This window comes from Paroedura picta, chromosome 14 (assembly GCF_049243985.1).
Source record: "Paroedura picta isolate Pp20150507F chromosome 14, Ppicta_v3.0, whole genome shotgun sequence".
Lineage (NCBI taxonomy): Eukaryota > Metazoa > Chordata > Lepidosauria > Squamata > Gekkonidae > Paroedura > Paroedura picta.
Genome location: NC_135382.1, coordinates 12,375,739 through 12,396,437, shown reverse-complemented (window position 1 = coordinate 12,396,437; position 20,699 = coordinate 12,375,739). Strand labels below are relative to the sequence as shown.

General features: G+C 40.6%; 2 protein-coding genes across 5 annotated transcripts in view; both read right to left on the bottom strand.

Annotated features, from left to right (window-relative positions):
- The window catches only part of LOC143823452 (protocadherin gamma-A6-like), a 285,370-nt gene that overhangs the window by 48,935 nt on the left and 215,736 nt on the right, over positions 1–20,699 (bottom strand). The gene's annotated exons all lie outside the window — the stretch shown is intronic.
- The window catches only part of LOC143823482 (protocadherin gamma-B5-like), a 32,188-nt gene that overhangs the window by 922 nt on the left and 10,567 nt on the right, over positions 1–20,699 (bottom strand). Inside the window, exons 2-4 of the mRNA XM_077309856.1 lie at positions 8,487–8,499; positions 5,988–7,987; positions 5,649–5,744 (exon numbers count right to left, since the gene is read on the bottom strand). Coding sequence (XP_077165971.1) covers positions 5,649–5,744; positions 5,988–7,987; positions 8,487–8,499 — 2,109 coding nt within the window. The remainder of the gene's footprint in view (positions 1–5,648; positions 5,745–5,987; positions 7,988–8,486; positions 8,500–20,699) is intronic.

The following is a 20,699-nucleotide window of genomic DNA, read 5'->3' as shown; positions in this document are numbered from 1 at the left end:
CGGCCTCTAATCTGGAGAACCAGGTTTGATTCTCCACTCCGCCACATGCAGTCAGCTGGGTGACCTTGGGCTAATCACAGTCCTGTTAGAGCTGGTCTTGCAGAGTAGTTCTCTCAGAGCTCTCTCAGCTCCATCTACCTCACAGGGTGTCTGTTGTGGAGAGAAGGGAGGAAAGGTGTTCGATAGGCACTTTGGAACTCCTTTGGAGTGAGAAAAGTGGGTTCCCCCAGTTCTTCTTCTCTTCACCGTAAGAGGGGAGTCGCTGTGTGTGTGTGAGGGAAGTGTCGTGAGGAGCTGCTGAGTGGGGAATAAGCAAAAGGGGCATTTAAATGTGTTTGCTTGAGAGTATGGAAGTCACACCATTTTTTAATTTTCTGAGTTTACCGTAAATTATTTTGATGATCCTTAATAAGCCTTGCGCTCTCTGTGAACCAAAATGTATTTTAGATGTTTCAGATGTGCAGCATCTACCAACCTGATGCATTATTCACCATGGTCCCAATCCAATTGTGTGTGCACAGCAGATGATGCTGTTTATACATACCCATCGTGTCTTACTTTTGCCCTCATGTCTCATGTCTGCTCAGCAGGAAGTATGGACCCAATTTCCCAACCGGCATTATAGCAGAGTTGTACTGGGGAGGGATCCAGATGTAGCTTTAGGTGTAGCAGCCATTTGTCCATAGGATCCCTTAATCCACTAGGAATATGTGCACATATGTCTGCTTCACTATACTGGAATGGTATACAAACAGTGTTGTCCAGAAAATCATCCATGTCTGGGTTTACCAAAATAATGTTTTCAAAAAATTATCCCATAGCCTTAAAAGCCATGCATATCTGAAATCTGAGGACACAATGCTAATTTCAGCTTTGTGTATTTTATGGTTCTCATGATAAATTACACAAAGACTTCTCCGAATACTGTTGGATAAGTGTCAAAGAGCTATTTTGTCTCAAAAAGTAAGGCAAATAATTGCTTCATAGACATTTACTAGTGATTTTGCAATGATCAGCTCACCTGAATGGAAATTTGCTTCCAAACTTTACTACTGAAATCTTCACCGATCAGTATGAAATACAAGGGACAAAACCTCTCTTTCTAGTATTTGAGGTGAGAGAAATTTATTGGCAGTAAAAGTGGGAAAATTCTTGGAGTCCATTGGTCTACCATTAACCATTTACGCACTGGAGGTTTCATGCTGAGCTGCAGGCTGGAGTTTTAGTTGTGGCAGGTTGCCCCACCTCTTCCTGCACCCACAAGGGGGAGCATTTGGCCTGGTGCACCTCATCCGCCCCTGATTTGTGCTCATGCATGGGAGCTAGAGCAGTGAAGTTCCCAGTGCGTAAATGGTCACTGAGGCACTGATTGTGGCCTGCTTAGCATCCAATTCCTGACAGGCTTTGGCTAATCTGGACCTTTAAGACTGTTCAGAAGGCAAAAACGCCACTGAGATTCACATTCCCAGAATCATACAACTGAGAGTTTCAGCACCTGCTGAAGAGGCAAGGGTTTTCATTTATATAGAACATTTTGGGAGACTTTATGGTAGATGTAGAGAAGGGAGGATTTTCATGGTCTATGGCTGTGATGCTGCTGCTGTAGGGACCACAGGTCAATCTCTATGTCCAGCATCAAAATGACTGTAGGACTCAGATTCAGAAAACCTTTATTGGAATACACAATCACAATCCAAGGAAACAGAATGGGTTAGACAAGACTATGTTCCCTCACTAACAAGCACAAGTTATTTATTTGGAACATGATTCCAAGGGCATCAGTTACCCTGTCAAGTTTAGTGGGATCCTTTTCTGAAAGCATTAATTTGATGGTGAGGAATTTAGAATTGGCTTTGGAATTTAAATCCATCGGATATGACTGGACAGAAGCTTGTTGGGGAGAGAAGACAAGGCATTCCAAAACAATAAGTGGTAATGTGTCTGGGACTTTACAACCATTTAGAAAGAGCCTTTTGAAGGTGGGATCTGATGGAATCTTCCCCAGGATGTGCTTGAGGGAAGGGAGTTGTGTCTGCAAGAAGGAAGGCCCTCCTAGCCAAATGAGAATCCAGCTGATAGAGATAAGCAGGTAGGAGTTTATAGTTGGATGAAATGCCCCAGAAATATATAGGATGTTGTATTATGTAGGATGTTCTTGACCTGAAAAGGAAATGATTTGAACATGTGGTTCCCCCATTGCTTCCTGAATCTTGACCTTTTAGACTGTTTACACTGTTTCCTCTGGAGGGTCTTCTGTTCCCTTTGGAGAGTCTTCAGACAGTCAAGGAATGTGAGAGTTTGTTGCTAATTTGGGCATGTGGCCATCCAAGTCGGTAACAATGATTGACAACTTCTGATGTGTCAGATCTCTGCCATCTTGAGGTTGGACCTGAAATTCACACTGTGTAAACTTCTTGTAGTCCAGGTTTCCTATAAGAGTTAGTTCTCATTGCTGAATCCATGTGACATATTTGAGAAACTATCACTTGTTATTTTTCTCAATGAATATTTCACTTGTTGTTTGCATCACCCAGGTCAGTGGGTTTTGCTGCAATCACAAGGGAATCGGTGGGCCCATTTCCCACTATATCCACTGTATAAATTGGCTGGCAAAAAATGGGGCATGATTTGTATCAATAACCACAATGTATTTTTTTCTATGCCAGTCCTGACTAGGTTTTCCTCCATTATATGCTGTGAGGACCATGTGGTATGCAGCTGCTTCTTCATAATCAAGAGGCCTTTCTAGTCCCAGTTCAGCCCCAGGAACTGCCATTTTCACAACCAGAGAGAAATATCTATTGCTATTCAGTTTGTAGTCCCAAATCCAGACCTTGTACCCTATGCATAACAAACTGGGATACTATTTCTTGGTTCTCATTGATTGTTCTCTTCAGTTTCTCTGATGAAAACCTGGGATCATTTTCACAGAATCTCCATCCAGGATGTCCACATTCAATACATATTCCTCCACCTGCCCATATATCCACGTGCTTTTTGTGATGTACATTCAAAGCAAAATAATGAGTCTTACCTTGAGATACAAAGCACACTCCTCCTTCTGAGAGATGACAGCTTCTTCTCTTTTGCCATGTTTCCTACAACTGATACTTCCTGAGTCTTCTCATAAATGTAGTAAATATATCGAGAAATATCCCCCCAAACAGTAACCATCCAAAGAAGAACCCCTCACTCTCTGATTCTGTTTTGAAGGCCAGAGACTACAGATTTCCCTAATGCTGATTACTGAACTGAAATGGAGAGCAAAAATGGTACTGTGTCAGTGTGATCCGAGCTGTGCTATTGCTTCAGGAGCAGAACAGCCAGGTATGATAGATCTCTGGATTTCTCTGCCTGATTGGCGTCTCAGTCAATACGCTACATCATAGAGCTGTGATTTCAATATTGCTCTCTCTATTCGTCTATCAAACAATATCCTTATCCATGGTTCCTCTATATATTTGTGAAACAGCCTGGAGGGTGGAAGTTAGAATAGCCAGCTTTGCTGGCTGCACCCTGATTGGCCCTACCCCTGCAGCTCCCGCCCTCTGTCCTGGACTCTAGCCTCTTTGCTCTCACATGCACCTCAGTGGCTTCAGCCAGCAACAGGCAAGGGGAGAGGGCCCTGGCCAAAGGGTTGTGGTGGAGGACCTGATAATGAGGGCCTCTTCGCCTGCTAAGCAGGGCCTTCTAATGAGGGCCTCTTGGCCTGCTAGGCTGGGCCTGCGAATGAGGGCCTCCCAGCCTGCTGACTGCCTGCTAAAGAGCTCTGTCCTGGGCCTGCTAACGAGCTGGCCAGCCCCCGCCCGCCCCACTTGATCCAGCTGCGAGCTGCAGCCCAAAGCCACCTTAAACTGCCTGGCCAGGAGCCAGGGGAGGGGACCCTTTCAAGGCCTGTTCTTAGGAAGGGCTTTGAAGCTAGTCTAGAATACAATAATAATAAGTGAATAATATGTAATAAGTGAAACACTCGATCTATACAGTTAGTAGACGATCACAATGTGATGAAAATAATAATTAGATGCAAAAATAAAAAAAGAGTGAAAATACAAACATTATTTGACAAATCTTTGTACGTATCGCTGATAAGTAGGGTACAGAATATTACTATTGTTACTATTACTTTAAAATAGATGTGTTTTTCTTGCTATTCACACAGTGTGTTTCTTAAGCACATTAGCAGCTTAGATGAATTGCAGATATATATCATGTGATAAACGAATCGTGTGAACATATAGTGTGAACCAGCAGAACATACTAACAGCCAGCCCATGACCACAGAAGGGGATCAAGTATTTCCAAAACAGCACATGTTGGTGGCATCTGTATCTGAGTGCCGTAGTATACTGGTATGATTTTTTATAGGTGGGGAGGTCTGTACTACCAAGCACAGATTTGGAGCTGCACACCAGTGGAATAATATAACGGTGTGAAATTCCCTTGTATGCTGTTGGGATATGAAGAAATCTAGATAGAATCCAGCAGACTGATAGTTTAATACCAGCAGTGCAATCCTAAAAAGAGTTGTACGCTTTTGACTTCAATCCATCAATGACAGTAGACTTAGAAAAATGAAACTCTGCTAAGGATTTAGCATTGCTGACCCTAGTTGACACCCATGTGAGAATTCAGGGGCTGGGAACAAATATATGTTATTTTCACAGTGTCACATTTATCTAATCAAAGATGTAAACCCTGAGTACAGGAGATGCATCCTCCTTCATTACGATGCCCTACCCTTTGCATACTTGAGTGAGAAATTTGATGGACTCCCAGTCAAGGAACGGTTCTGTATTTGCAATGAGGGTCAGGTTGAGACCATATAACACGTCTTATTTGAGTGCAAATTAAACAATCCTATTCCCACAGGTACATTAGTACCAACGCTTATATAATGCTCTAGTACCCTGAGAAAACATCGCCTGCAACTGTTATCAGATTCCAACAGTCTTCTAACTCACAAAGTAACAAGGTTTGTTTGGATAGCTTCCAGAATTAGGAAACATCGGGTCACTAATGTATAGCCATTCTAAATATCCCGATAGGTTTGCAGAACTATTTTTGCTTTTTAAGCTAGTAGCTTTTATGTTGTATTTCTTAATCTTGTATTTAGTTTATATATTTTAATTGTCTTATTGCTATTCTATCTCATTTTATTTTTGTATTTTATTGGTCTATAACTGCAAAATATATATTGATCGATCGATTGTCAGTGTCACTTCTTCTGTGAACCTGGAAGTGACATCATCATGCCAGGACAACACTCTAGGGTTCACCCCAAACTCAATGGTTAAATCGGTTTCATGCTGCATGTGATGTCAAGCAGTGGTGAGGGATGAAGGCTCTGAGAACTCTGTTATTCTCTAAACCAGGGAAGCAGTACATTCTACACTACAGTATGTTGCATATAGCCAGACACAAACATAGAAAAACACATTTTGAACAAGTTAGTAAGATGCTGAAAAATCTATTATAACAAAAAGGTACAGGTTGGATGTGGTTATTTAAGACTTCTGCAGAGTCCTCCTGGGTCAGTGGCTAACCATCTCAACCCTGCATTGTTCCTGGCTCTTACGAACAATAAACATTAACAATTGTTCCCAATACCGGCAAGCAGGAACGATATAATTTCCAAAAGCAAACCTTACCTTCTCAACATCAGTCATTTCAGAATTAAACAAGGTGCAGTTGTTATCCATGTTCTCCACTTGTGAGCTCTCATCACAAATCAAATTCTCTGTAGCCTGGAAATGAGATTTCTGAAACAAGACTTGATTATTCCTAAGCTCTGAAGATAGACAGAACTGGTAGGAATAGGGTAAGGTTCCTTCTTCATAGTTTGGTGGGAATACAACATGTGTCTTTGACAAAGAATTGGGATCAAAGCACTGGAATAATTTCGGACTCTTAGACTGTCGAACTTTCATCATAATAGCAAGTGTCACTGTCAGGAGAAATAAGAAGGAGATCAACGCTAAAGCCAGCACCAGATAAAACTGGAGTTCAGACTGAGGGTCCAAGTCGCTTGCCTGGTTGCTCATTTCTGGAAGAGCTTCCTGAAAGTTCTCAGCAAACACCAAGTTCAGCGTCACGGTGGCCGAGAGCGAAGGAGACCCATTGTCCTTGATTAAGATGACTAGCTTGTGCTTCACAGCATCTTTCTCCAGAAGGACTCGTGATGTTCTGATCTCCCCTGTGTGGGCTCCAATGCTGAAGAGTGCTGGCTCCGTGGCCTGGAGAAGGTGGAAGGAGAGCCAAGCATTGTGTCCAGAGTCAGCATCCACAGCCACCACTTTGGTCACCAGATAGCCCGACTCTGCTGAGTTAGGAACCATCTCAAACAAGGAGGAGCCATCGCTATCTCTGGAAGGATACAGGATCCGTGGGCTGTTATCATTCCGATCGAGGACAAACACCCACATGGTGACATTGCTGCTGAGAGGTGGGGAGCCACCATCTTGGGCCTTCACTTGAATGCGAAACTCCCGGAACTGCTCGTAGTCGAAGGAACGCTGTGCGTAGAGGGTGCCGGTCTCAGAGTTAATGGACACGTAAGAGGAGAGAGGCAGATCCTCAATATTGCTGTTGAGGATGGAGTAAGTGATCTTTGAGTTGCGCTCCAGATCTGGGTCCGAGGCTTTGACAGTGTAAATGGAGGCCCCCGAAGGGTTGTTTTCAGGCACAAAGAGATTGTAGGAGGATTCTTCAAAGGTAGGGGGGTTGTCATTGACATCTGAAATCTGCAGTGAGATAGTCTTGTGGGTGGAAAGGGCTGGGGTGCCTTTGTCGGTGGCTGTGATTGTGAGGTTGTACTGTGGGGTTTTCTCCCTGTCTAGGGCACCCACTGTCAGGAGCTTGTAATAGTTATTAGATGTTGAAATTATTTTAAAGGGCACATTACCCTGCAAATGGCAATCACACTTTCCATTTTCTCCAGAATCTCTGTCCTTTACACTGATAAGAGCAACCACAGTACCAGAAGAAGAGTCTTCAGGAATTGGGCTGAATAAGGAGGCAACGACCACCTCAGGGGCATTATCATTCTCATCCAAGACCTTAACCTCAACTTTACAGTGTATCACTAATCCACCTCCATCCTTTGCTTCTACGGTCATAGAATATTTGTCTGTTTCTTCAAAATCTAACTCCTCCTTAATTGTAATTATTCCCTTTTGTGGATCTAACTCAAATTTCTGGTGGGCTCTTTCTGCGACATTACTGAAACTGTAGGTAACATGAGCACTTGACCCTTCATCACTATCAGAAGCTGAAACCCGGAGGAAGGGGGATCCCACAGGGGAACTTTCCTTCAGGCTGACCTTATATACCTCCTGGGTGAAGATGGGGGCATTGTCATTGGCATCAGTGACATTTACCCAGATCTGGGCCGTCCCAGTTTTTCTTGGTTCTCCCCCATCCAAGGCCAGAAGGATCAGATGGACAGTCTCTTCCCTTTCCCGATCCAGAGGTTTCTGCAGAACCAATTCTGCATATTGGTTCCCTTCTTCTCCCTTTCTAGCTTCCAGAATGAAATACTGATTTGAACTGAGCTGGTAATTCTGGAGAGAATTCATCCCAATGTCTGGATCTTCCGCTTTTTCAAGGTGGAATCTAGTACCTACCGAAGTGGACTCAATTATCTCAAGGTTGATATCGCTTTTCAAAAACTGCGGGGTGTTATCGTTTATATCCTGGACTGCTACACTTATATGGAAGACATTCAAAGGATTTTCAACCACAGCCTCAAAATTAATCACACACAGTGGGCTGTCCCCACAAATCCCCTCACGGTCTATCCTGCCATTCACACAGAGGTTTCCATTTTCTGCACCGATAGTGAAATACTGCTTTTTACCTTCAGAAAGAAAGCGCAGGTTTCTGTTCCTCAGCTCTCTGGCAGTCAGTCCCAAATCCTTGGCGAAATCCCCCACAATGGACCCCGTTGCCATCTCCTCATGCACTGAGTACTGAATGATCTCTGACACAGCTGGGGAAAAGGAAGGCAGGAATAAGAGAAGCAAAATGTGCTTTCTGAGCACTCTGCTGCTCTGGCTCCTCAAGATGTCCATCTTATTTTCTGTTATGATGTTACCAGAACAAAAGATTAACATTCCATAAGAATTCCCGAAATCTTCTTCATTTGCTTATATCCTGTTACTTTTGTCTTCTGGACTTGGTGTTCTGCTGTTTCTGAAACTGCAGCTAGTGGTGGAACAAAGGCAATGTCTGTAGATCCCCGGCTCCTCTCTGAGGACCACACTGGCCAACAGCGGCACTCTGAGGCACAGATGGAGAACTGCAGCTGGGTCTGCTCTGCTGAATAATCTGGCAGATCTGTCTTCGTTGTCTTTTACCTGCCTCCCGGAATCAAAGCTCAGCCCATCTGCAAACACTGCACAGGAAGCTTTCCCCTTAAATAAACAACCCCTCAAAATTCATACTTTTCTCTCTGAGTATCAATGATATCTCCACATGACCGTATGTACTCTCAGATGGATTCTAGGAAAAATGGATAATCTAAAGTGCACAAAGAGAATCCTTTTTCTTCATCTTGTTGAGGACAGATGCATCTCTTATTCTCTCCTTTGAAATCAGGGTCTAGTAGCACCTTTAAGACCAACAAAGAATTTTTTGGTCTTAAAGGTGCTTCTGGATTTTATTGTGCTACTTCAGACCAACACGGCTACCCACTTGAATCTATCTCTTCTTTGAAATCTGCCCCCAGATTTCCCTCTATAGCCACTGCCCATAACAAAAATCAGTGAATAGAGGGAAAAATGCTTTGATAATTTTGGCTTTGAACTTCTAGAACACTGCTAAATTTTTAGTACTTTCAGAAAGTCTGTAACTTGAAATGGTATAAGGCCACTTCAGTTAGAGGGTATTATTTTGCAGGGAAAGAACACAGGTACTCAGTGTTTGTAGAATCACCGTGACCAAAAAGTTTGAATGGCAATAAATATACTAATTTTCAGACCTCTGTCCTAAATCCCCCCAATATTTAGTATCAATTCATCACAACAAATAATCAGACCATTGTTAAGCATCTGAGAAAATCATGCTAATCACAGAGATCCCACTAACTACAGATACAGGACTGCGCTATACCACATGATGCTGATCTACCATAGATGAAACAATTTCTCTAATATTGATGTTACATTCATTCAGTTTGCAACTGATTCACACATGCCATTTAAAACACTTTTCAGCCTCTCTCACACTGTATCCCAAGCAAGAAGCTGATAAATTCATGCTCCACTAGTGGAAATCCTTCTATCAGTGGGAATGTTCTGTGCGATCCAAGCTGTTATATTTTAGAAATATAATAAAAGCAAGCAAAAAATAATCATGCAGAGGCTGCTGCAACTATAAATTGGGGTACAACAGTTCCACAGAGCCTCCAAAAGGGAGCTCTTCCCCCAGGCTTTTGGTCAAATCAAGTAAACAAGCTACCAACCATTAACCAGAAGCCCCCATCAACTGCACCAACAGAAAACCGGAACCACAGTGCAGTAAATTGCTGATTGTTGAGTACTGTTTATTCACTAGAAACTGTTTGATACAAGTTCACTGTTAAATATGTTTATGTTTATAATGAGTCAAGATGTTTATTGTACTGTATTGCTTCATGAAAGTTACAATGCAAATCGCCCTGAGCCAAAAGGGAGGGCGGTATAGAAATATAAAAATAAATAATCCTATGAGCCTCAAGTTTAAATGGAATAAAAATATAATAAATAAAAACAGATACTTAAATACATTGACCTCCTCAATATATACACATATTCTCTTGGATGCAGAAATCATTAAAATGTGACAATTTCCCTTTCTTTAAAACACCTGGTTAAGAATCGGAGTAACATACAACAAATCAAATGTGCCATTGCAGCTACAGCTTCACTATCTTAATACTTTCAGAAGGGAAACAATCCTTTCAGAAGGGAAACAATACCTCACAAGGAGGCTGACTGGTCAAAGTATTAAAATAATTTACCTTGGGAAAGATGAAATTGTCCATGGTCAAAGAACCTCCAAGACAATAGGAGTTTAAATGGTTCAGACCAGGGGTAGTCAAACTGCGGCCCTCCAGATATCCAGGGAATACAATTCCCATGAGCCCCTGCCAGCATTTGCTGGCAGGGGCTCATGGGAATTATAGTCCATGGACATCTGGAGGACCGCAGTTTGACTGCCCCTGGTTCAGACTCTATCAATCCCTATGGAGTGTGACACTGGTACACCAGTGAAACGCACCCTTCCAGAGTCATACAATTATAATTTTTTCAGTTGTGAATATAGGAAGACAATGAAGAAACAAACAAAAAAAATTGTAAGCTACTGCAATCACTAGATAGCCTGGGAATCTGCAGGGGCTGAGACGTTGCTCAGATCAATCTGTAAGTCAGGGGTGCCTCTGCTAGAGAAATGGTAAGTGACAGAGGAAGAAAGAAGTGTTTGCCTATTATCCTTTATTAAAACTGACAGACATTGTTTGAAAAAGAAGTGGATTGTCCTGATTTCTTGAGTGTTCAGACTTATAGTGAACAGACTGGGCTCTGTTGCACTGATTGGTAGGAGAAAGAGGCATTCTGGCCTGGGTCTGAAGGTACTTCCACCACCTTTGTGACCAGATAATTGGACACAGAGGAGCAAGGGGCTACCTCTATACTAGATTTTTGGTTTTGACCTTTAAGTCCCTTTGCACTCTGGGACCCATGTATCTATTTGTTACCCTAAGAACCCCGCAGGGCTTTGCACTCTGTGGATACCAACTTGTTGGTCATTCCCGACCCCAGGGAAGTACTCTTGGCCTTGACCTGAGCCAATGTCTTTTCGGTCCTGGTTCCAACCTGGTGGAATGAGCTCCCGGGAGTGTTGCAGGAGCTGCCGTCTTTCCGCAGGGCCTGCAAGATGGAGCATTTCCTCCAGGTCTATGGTTGAGGCCAGTGCAGGAGGAAGATCTGATCCCCCCACCCCTCAGAAGTATATAATCCTTCGACTATCTTGAGGATGTTTGCTGACTCAGTCCTCTGCTGCCCGGTGGCAGGTGTTCCGTTATGGGGAAGGATTGTTTCCCATCATGTTGGGGTTATTTATTGGTTGTTGTTTTATTGTTATGGGGTTTTTGTCTTGTAACCCACCATGAGCTGGCATGCTGAAAGTGATGGGTAATAAATGTAATTATAATTATTAATATTAATAATAAAAAATGAGCTATCAGTGGGGCATAATCAATCTTATCCAAGATGAATTGAGCCACTGCTCAATAGGATAATAGGAGTGGTGCAGAGTGATGGAATTCTATGATCTGTGAATGAGACACTGATAGGCTATCATCTACCTCCTATTACAGTGGTTATGTTGGCACTGAATTATCACTAATAATTTATTCAATTGGAAAGAAAGATTATTTGAAATACACAAAGTGATTTCTGCATTATTTGTTTAGCCTTTGCCTTGCAACTTTAAAAAGCCACCTGGGTCCCTGCCGGAGAAATGTTTGGTAATGACGAGAACAGAAGTTATTGATAGTTCTGGTACACTGCCATTTACATTTATAAATATAATGAGAGTTGCTCTTCCAATAGAAGTCCACCATCTTGGACTTGGAGTTTCATTTCATAAAGTGCATAATCTTCATAATTTCACACTGTATTTTCCCTACATTTTCCCTGTGTTTGACTTCAAGTAGAAATTTGTTGTTTGGTTAATTGCCGTTTGCACAAAGAGAAATGGTTTCTACAAGAAAGTTTATAATCCTGTAGAGAACTGGGGCTCAAATCAGGATCCCAATGTTCACAAGGGGTAATTTTTTCTTAATTAATAATTATAACCATACAAGTCATAAATAGTGAGCTAAAATGGAAACCTAAGATTTACAAACTGTTACAATATGATTTTATTATAGCCACCAAAAATGTAGCCACATACAACGTTACTAGTTTATCTCTTAATTATCTCTTAATTATCTCTTAATTACCAAGATTTAGCTTCAGAGTCCTGCTTAAGCAAAGGCAAAGTCAATTCAAATATCAAATCTGAAAATTCAGAGCAATCTAAAAGAATATGATCTATAGAATCAATCTATAGAATCAATGACTCATTAGGGTATGAAAACCTTCCTAATTATACTCTATTACAGTATAAATCTTTCTCAAGGCCAATGGCAAGGTGTTCAAATGCCCACGAATAAATACCCTTCTATACTTTGGAAGAGATAATTCAGGTAGTTTGATATTTTTATTAGAGGAAGAATATCAAATGAAAAGGAGAAACATACTCTGCAAGCTCTAATTAGCATATTCTTATAATCAAGATTCCTCAAATGTTTCTAATCGAATGACTCCAAATATTTGTCCCAGTCACTTGTCTAATGACCCAGCATGACTAATCCAGGAAGATCTGATTCTAAATTCAGTCCCGACATCACAATTTTCAGATTAAATGATCTCCACCAAACATTTGCTTCAGAAGACATCTCCTCAATCTCATCTCACAAAGCTACTCCTGCCATGCATCTTGGAGTTTCCAAGATATTGTGTAAAATCTTAGTATTATCTGTTACCACAATAATAATTCAAACCCCTACAGCACAGAGCAGCTGCCCAGAAATTTTAGTATTAAATTAAATTAACTGTATTTAACTGCTGCAGGAACATAAGGTCTCCCAGAGGAATACTACAATCATGAAATAGCTTTCCAAGTACTCATAACTGTTTTATAACAGTGCTCAAATACACTTTCCAAGAAAGATTTGCTTTAAATATATATCCTAAACACTTAAATTGCTTTACAAATTTGCTATTACAACTGAAGTCTTGATCCTATGATCTTGGTAATTTTTATATCTATTTTCTCTGACTAGAAAGTGAAAGCATAGTCATTAATATCTGTAATGCCCACATGGACTGTATTCCTGAAGACAATTTTAAAATGTATCAGCTTCTAGGGAGGACTTTGTGACAGATTAATGCTTTCATTTTTATGGAGGAGCACTACAGTTTAAATTATTGGCTGGGAAGATATACTCAGGTGATGTTACCTCCCTATATCAAAGGGAGATCATTAAGATTTACCTAATATTCTTCAAATTGCAGCTCCCTTTGTCTAAATGGTAAAAAACATGTTTTTCAGTGTTTTGCCAAAGCTCTGAGTGCATGTGAGGACAGTTACTCATGCTTGACACCACATATGCAAATCAAGTCTGCCAACCCTCATTGAACAACTACATGCTGAACAGTTAACCTAATGGATGGATGGAGATGTTATCTTTGATGAAAACAAGACTATGATAGTGAAAAAGGCTTTTTTCTTGGGACTATAAATTTTAAAAGGCTTCTAAGAATTCAAGGAGCTAATATTTACTTCATGGAAAATGTAAAAGAAGAAAAGAATATTTAAAAGAAGAAAAACCTTATACAACAAGAGATTTTCTTTGCTTTGGAATTTTGGAATTGCTTGGGAATGGATTTAAATATTTATATATATATATTGAAAAATGGAAAATGTGCAGATGGACTATTGGATTTGTATTATAAATGTTTTGAGGATGAAATTTTACAGCTGTGACAAATGAGAATGAATTCCATTTTACAGGGAAGAAACATAACATTAACACCCAAAGAATGTCTCAATCTGGCTCTGGCAAAAACTATAGACCAATATCATTGCTAAATACTCACTATAAATTGTTCACAATTTTAGTGAAAATATTGAAAAGTTCTTTAGTCATGAAGACTTTATTTATGTAGAGAAGACTTTATTCATGAAGAACCATGTGGATTTTTACCTAAGACATAATTAAAGGACACATTTGTTGAATATTTTGGAATATTTGGGAAGCATAATGAAAAGCACGCAGCACCTTAGATACAGAGAAAGCATTTGACACTCTGAACTGGTCTTTCCTCTTTAAGGTTTTGGAAGGCATGAACTTCAAAGAGAATTTTATACAATGGGTGAAATCAATTTATACTTCAGGATAACATGAATAATAATTAATAGAGATTTAACCAAACCATGTGAGGGAGCAAGACAGGGTCTGGGACCCATGTATCTAATTGTTACCCTAAGAACCCCGCAGGGCTTTGCACTCTGTGGATACCAACTTGTTGGTCATTCCCGACCCCAGGGAAGTACTCTTGGCTTTGACCTGAGCCAATGTCTTTTCGGTCCTGGTTCCAACCTGGTGGAATGAGCTCCCGGGAGTGTTGCAGGAGCTGCCGTCTTTCCGCAGGGCCTGCAAGATGGAGCATTTCCTCCAGGTCTATGGTTGAGGCCAGTGCAGGAGGAAGATCTGATCCCCCCACCCCTCAGAAGTATATAATCCTTCGACTATCTTGAGGATGTTTGCTGACTCAGTCCTCTGCTGCCCGGTGGCAGGTGTTCCGTTATGGGGAAGGATTGTTTCCCATCATGTTGGGGTTATTTATTGGTTGTTGTTTTATTGTTATGGGGTTTTTGTCTTGTAACCCACCATGAGCTGGCATGCTGAAAGTGATGGGTAATAAATGTAATTATAATTATTAATATTAATAATAAAAAATGAGCTATCAGTGGGGCATAATCAATCTTATCCAAGATGAATTGAGCCACTGCTCAATAGGATAATAGGAGTGGTGCAGAGTGATGGAATTCTATGATCTGTGAATGAGACACTGATAGGCTATCATCTACCTCCTATTACAGTGGTTATGTTGGCACTGAATTATCACTAATAATTTATTCAATTGGAAAGAAAGATTATTTGAAATACACAAAGTGATTTCTGCATTATTTGTTTAGCCTTTGCCTTGCAACTTTAAAAAGCCACCTGGGTCCCTGCCGGACAAATCCAATAGTCCATCTGCACATTTTCCATTTTTCAATATATATATATAAATATTTATTTGGGAAAGCATAATGAAAAGCACGCAGCACCTTAGATACAGAGAAAGCATTTGACACTCTGAACTGGTCTTTCCTCTTTAAGGTTTTGGAAGGCATGAACTTCAAAGAGAATTTTATACAATGGGTGAAATCAATTTATACTTCAGGATAACATGAATAATAGTTAATAGAGATTTAACCAAACCATGTGAGTTTTATAAGGGAGCAAGACAGGGTTGTTCGCTGAAACCTCTCTTGTTTATTTTCGCTTTGGAAATACTGAATGGAGATAAGACAGGCTGAAAAGATTGGGGAACTAATTTTTTTTAAGACATAAATTGAGAGCTTTTGAGGACAACTTGATGCTAATTCTGGAGAATCCCTTAAAAGGAGTTGAAATACAAATGAACAAATTAAAAGGTTTTGTTACATTACCATGTTTTAAAATTAATAAAGAGAAAACTAAGATGTTAAAATATGAATTTGCAAGAGCAGAGGAATTGATGAATAAGACAGGTTTAAGGTTTAAAAAAAGGTCAAATATCTGGGTATTATGTTGTCAACTATTAATGGTATGTTATGTTATTTATTATATTTATATGCCACTGCTCCTGGGCCTGCTATCTTGGGGTAACTAAAAGCAATAAAAATGTACAATAAAAGAAAACCATACAAATTCAGTCACATAATCCACTGAAGGCCTTATCCCCATTCTGCCAGATGCTCCAAGTCCCCAGGGATGATGTTACAAGTGAGAGACTTCAAACTCAAGAGGAGGGGACAAGATCTTCTGTCAGCCTGACCTCAACCAAAAGCCTGGTGGAAGAGCTCCATCTTACAAAATAACTATGTGAAGGTAAGGAACAAAGTGAAAACAGTTATACTAAGATGAGATAAAATACAATTATCATTGATGGGCAGAATTTCTGTGATCAAGATGATTGTTCTTGCTAGAATGTTATTTTTGTTGCAGATAATACCTGTTTTGACTTTTGATTTACTATTCAAACAATGGCAGAAAGATTTATCTAAATTTGTATGGCGGGGGGGAAACAAGAGTAAAATTTATTATAAGATGCAAAGGAAAAAGGTGGATTGTGTTTACTTGATCTGAAATAATATATCATAGCCTGTTTAGCTTGGATGAAAGAGTGGATTATGTTGATGAATAGATGGTTATTGTATTTAGAAGGACGTGTTTTGATATATGGATGGCACAGTTATTTATAGTGTGATAAAATAAAGTTAATATATATTTAAAAATCATTTTATTAGATGTGCCATTTTGAGAATATAGAATAAATATAAATTTAGATTATGTCTGAAAAACTCTTTGTGGATTTCAACACATGAAATGTTCTATGGGCAATAAATGATATTTAAAGATGAATGGTTGATGTATTGTGATATATTGGATTTCTCTCAGTGGGTGTGTAAAATGCAAACAAGAAAAGATCTGATTGGCTATATATCTCAATGGTTTTTCTATGCACAACTATCAGAAAGGCTTATAGCAGAAAAAAGATCATGGTTTTGATCAAGCTAAGACTGTCTTTGAAGTAGAACTCTGTACAAACGAGGAACATAATATTTCTGAGATGTATAAACTTTTATCAAAATTAGAGACAGGAAGAATTTGTGAAAAAATGTATGATTAAAATGGGTGAAATATATTGGACATGGTATACAAATGGCACATTGGGAAAATATGTAGACAAAGGGTCTTAAATTTCTATTGAAGAGAACTATTATAAAATGGTGTGTTATTGGTATCTGTCACACAAGAGCTTACCTAAAATGTACAAAAATATGTCCAATGTTTGTTGGAAATACAAATATGAAGGGATATTGTATCATCTTTGGTAGAGATTTAAGAAGACAAAAATATTCTGGTAACGAATGCATGCATTACTCTTAAAAGAATAATATACAAATGAAACCAGATATTTTTCTTTTGGGACTGATAATAATTTCTTTGGGGACTGTCATGAAGCTTATACACACACACACACACACACACACACACACACACAATGGCTGTGAGACTGTTATAAGCACAAAAATGGGAAAGTTCGATATTACCCACAACAGAAGAATGCTTTTCTGTATTTTTATCTACATTTTATTTTATTAGTTCCCTTGACAATGGATAAGCAAAAATCCTGTTTATCCTCATAACTGCAACATCATATAGTCTAAAAAGTATCCTGAGATTTACTCCCTCCTCTTCTCCAAGCCAAACACATTTATATATTTCACTAATCCGATTTCTTTTTTAGCAGACTATGTTAGGCTATACAGTTAATACTGTATCATTATGTAATCATTTCTGCATTAAGCATTTAACTTGAAGTGTTGTGGGAATGTCATCGACATACTCCTAATTTCCCAAAGTCATCAAAGACATTTCCAAAGTCATCAAAGACAGAGTTCCACAAGAATGCCTCATAATTTCACAATATAATAGAGGCTTTCTTTCTTGTACTGAAACTTGGTATCATGACAACATTACAACTTTAAAATTAGTTTTATAACAGTTTGGCTGTCTTGGAAATTGAACTCTTCAGTTGAGAGCTTTTTAACTTTTTATTATCTTTCATAAAATACAATTCTTAATGGAAACTATCAAAATCAAATCATTTATTTATGGTCATTTAGACAAAAATTTTAGAAGCACTACTATTCTTAATGGGAACTATCATAATTAGAACAGTTTAATTTATTAATGGGAATGTGTCACAAGAGAAACATCAGTGCGGAAATCTAGTAGAGGTAGAGAGGAGTGGTTTGGAGGAGACTAAAATTGGTCACGGAATGGATTAATGCTACAGTTGAAGGAAGAAGAGCTGATTATTTGTACCCTGCTTTTTACTACCCAAAGGAATTTCAAAGTGGCTTACAATTGCCTATCCCTCTTCTCCTCATAACAGACACCCTGTGAGGCAGGTGAGGTTGAGAGAACTCTGAGAGAACTGTGACCAACCCAAGGTCACTCAGCTGGTTGCATGTGGAAGAGTAGGGAGTAGAGAAACAAACCTAGTGCTCCAGATTAGAGGCTGTCATTCTTAACTACTATACCAAGAGAAAATTTGTTATGTTGGCAGCAGACTAAATATACCAATTCTGCAACATGTTACCTACTTCTTTGTCCCCAGATGTGCACAGAAGGCAGTAGTTCTGGCTTATTGAGGATGGGGGATGGGTGTGGCAAGCTGGGAGGGAGTGCATTCACTGGAGATGGAAGCCAGTTTGAAATAATCATGCCCATGCAAGCATGCACATCCATGGACACACACTGTATCCACTGAAAGATGACAAATGCCAACAGTGCCACTTTGTCAAAGATGAAGGATGCTTCATACTGAATGGCATTGTATAATAATTGAGCAGGATGGAAAACATTAGGATATGCACTTGGGAAGTAGTGTTCCCAGTTATATAAAAATTGCCATTTTTTTTAAAAAAAGCTTGTACCCCAAACTCCTTTGTTACAGATAAATTAATCTGGAATACTTACCACATCTATTTCCACATTTGCAAGCACTAGTCATTACTGCAGCCATATATCACATACATAGATAAGGTAAAAGAGCTGATTTTTGTATGTGGTCAGCAGAGGAAACATATGAATTCTGCTACACATTACCCACTTTTGCTACACATTACCCACATTACTCAGAAGTATATAGGAGGCAATAGTCCTAATTTACTGAGGCTGGAGGATGGGGGTGGTGAGCTGGATAGGAGTGTGCTTGTTGGCTAGGGTAAGCTGTATGCTGGGGGATTGGGGTAGGTCGTTCTTTGCGGTGGGCCCTGCTGCACTGGGCTAGCTGGGTCAGGGATGGGATCTTGGGATAGTCACAGGTCTGGTCTCCATCATGGGGGACTCACTTTGTCTCTATATAGTTGGAGTCATGGCCTCAAAAACCTCTTCATCTGCTTGGGATCTCCTACCCACCCTCCCTTTTGTGTTTGGTTGTTATGGGTTGTATTTTGGTTCTTTTTTTGGTCACATATACATCATGGCTGGTGGAGTGGTTTGGCATTGGGACTGATCCTTTTGGAGGGGAGGCTGGCCTGAAAGTCTGTCTTCCCAGTTTGGGGATTCCCTTAAGTGGTCTTGGAGCCCAATAGTGCCATGCCCAGCTCAGGGGCTGATATTGGGCTCTCAGCAGCAGGTGGCAAAGGAATCACTCAGTAGTCAGTGCCCAGGTAGATCCTGGAGGTTCCCATCACATGGTTTTCCTTCAATAGGCAGGCTGGGGCAGTTGGTGTACATTGGGCAGCTAGTGGGTCATCTGATGCAGGGATCCATTCCCATGCTGTGCCAATGCTACTGCTGTTGTAATCAATAAAGCTGTGGCTTATTCTCTCCAAAACTAAAATCAATAAATAGCACAATAAAATCAGAGTCCAGTAGCACCTTTAAGACCAACAAAGATTTATTCAAAGTGTGAGTTTCCGAGTGCAAGCACCCTTCGTCAGATTATGATCTAAGAAGATCATAGTCTGACGAAGGGTGCTTGCACTTGAAAGCTCACGCCTTGAATAAATCTTTGTTGGTTTTAAAGGTGCTACTGGACTCTGATTTTATTGTGCTACTTCAGACCAACATGGCTACTGTATGTATGTATGTATTTACCACCCTCCCCGAAGGCTTCTTCTGTATCTCAGCCCTTCCAATCCCCCCTGGGCCTGTCATCATTTTTAAAGCATCAAACTCCTTTGATAGAATATTTTCAGAAGGCAACCGGGTTGGCCTGCAGTAAAACATTAGATATGAGTCTGTTGGAGGCCAAAATGAGTTTCAAGAGTATAAGCTTTGAAGAGTTGAGGCTTCCTTCATCAGACATGAGACATAGAGATCTCTGAGCCCTTTTATTCTAGTCAGAAAGTGGGAGAGATGCTGTAAAGCAGTGATCCCCAACCCCCGGTCCGGGGACCGGTACTGGTACATGGATCAGTAAGTACCGGGCCGTAGCTCCTTCTCGTCTTCCTCCCTGGCTGTTGCCTCTGGGGCTGCCCTGCCACTCTGCTGCCAGTTCACCTTTGGTGCTCTCCAGTGGCCGCCATGGCTGGGGCTCCCCCTCAGCGTGGCACTATGCAGCTGCTGCTGGCAGCGCCCCCCAGCGGGCAGTGGGAAGTCAGGGGCGCCAGCGGGAAAGCAAGTGGAGCAGGGGCTCAGGCGGCGACATCCCTCGGCAAAAACTACCCCCCACCCGGGCCTCAGTAAAATTGTCAAGCATTGACTGGTCCCCAGTGATAAAAAGGTTGGGGACCACTGCTGTAAAGGATGCAAAGGTACCATGCATCTTGTAATGAGCTTGATTAAAGCATTGGGGGAAATGCTTGAGGGCAGAAAATTAGCATCTGTTTTAAGATAAGAATCGTTTTAAGGCTTGGTGTTCCATAGAATATGGGTAATGAATGGATCAAAACTGGAGAACAGAGGACTAAAAGAGGTGGCCCACCCTGAAGCCCATAATTAGGGTCTTCATAGCAACTAGCTCTACAAGCATGGGGAATGAGATTCCCTACCTATCCCTCACCCAGGCTCTCACAAAGACATCTCTGGACACTGCACAAGGAGTCATGAGGTTTTCGTTGCCAAGAGGATAGAGGCTGCTGAACATTTCAGCACCGTTTGGAGGAACAGCACACATTGGTTTGCTCTCCAGTTTTCCATGGACTACAGTTCTCATGAGCCCCTGCCAGGATGTCTATGGATATCTGGAGAACCAGTTTGGCCACCCCTGCTTTTTTTCTGACGCACATGAGATACACCCTCAGCAAAGAATTAAATAATAGCAAAGAGTGGTGATCCTAGG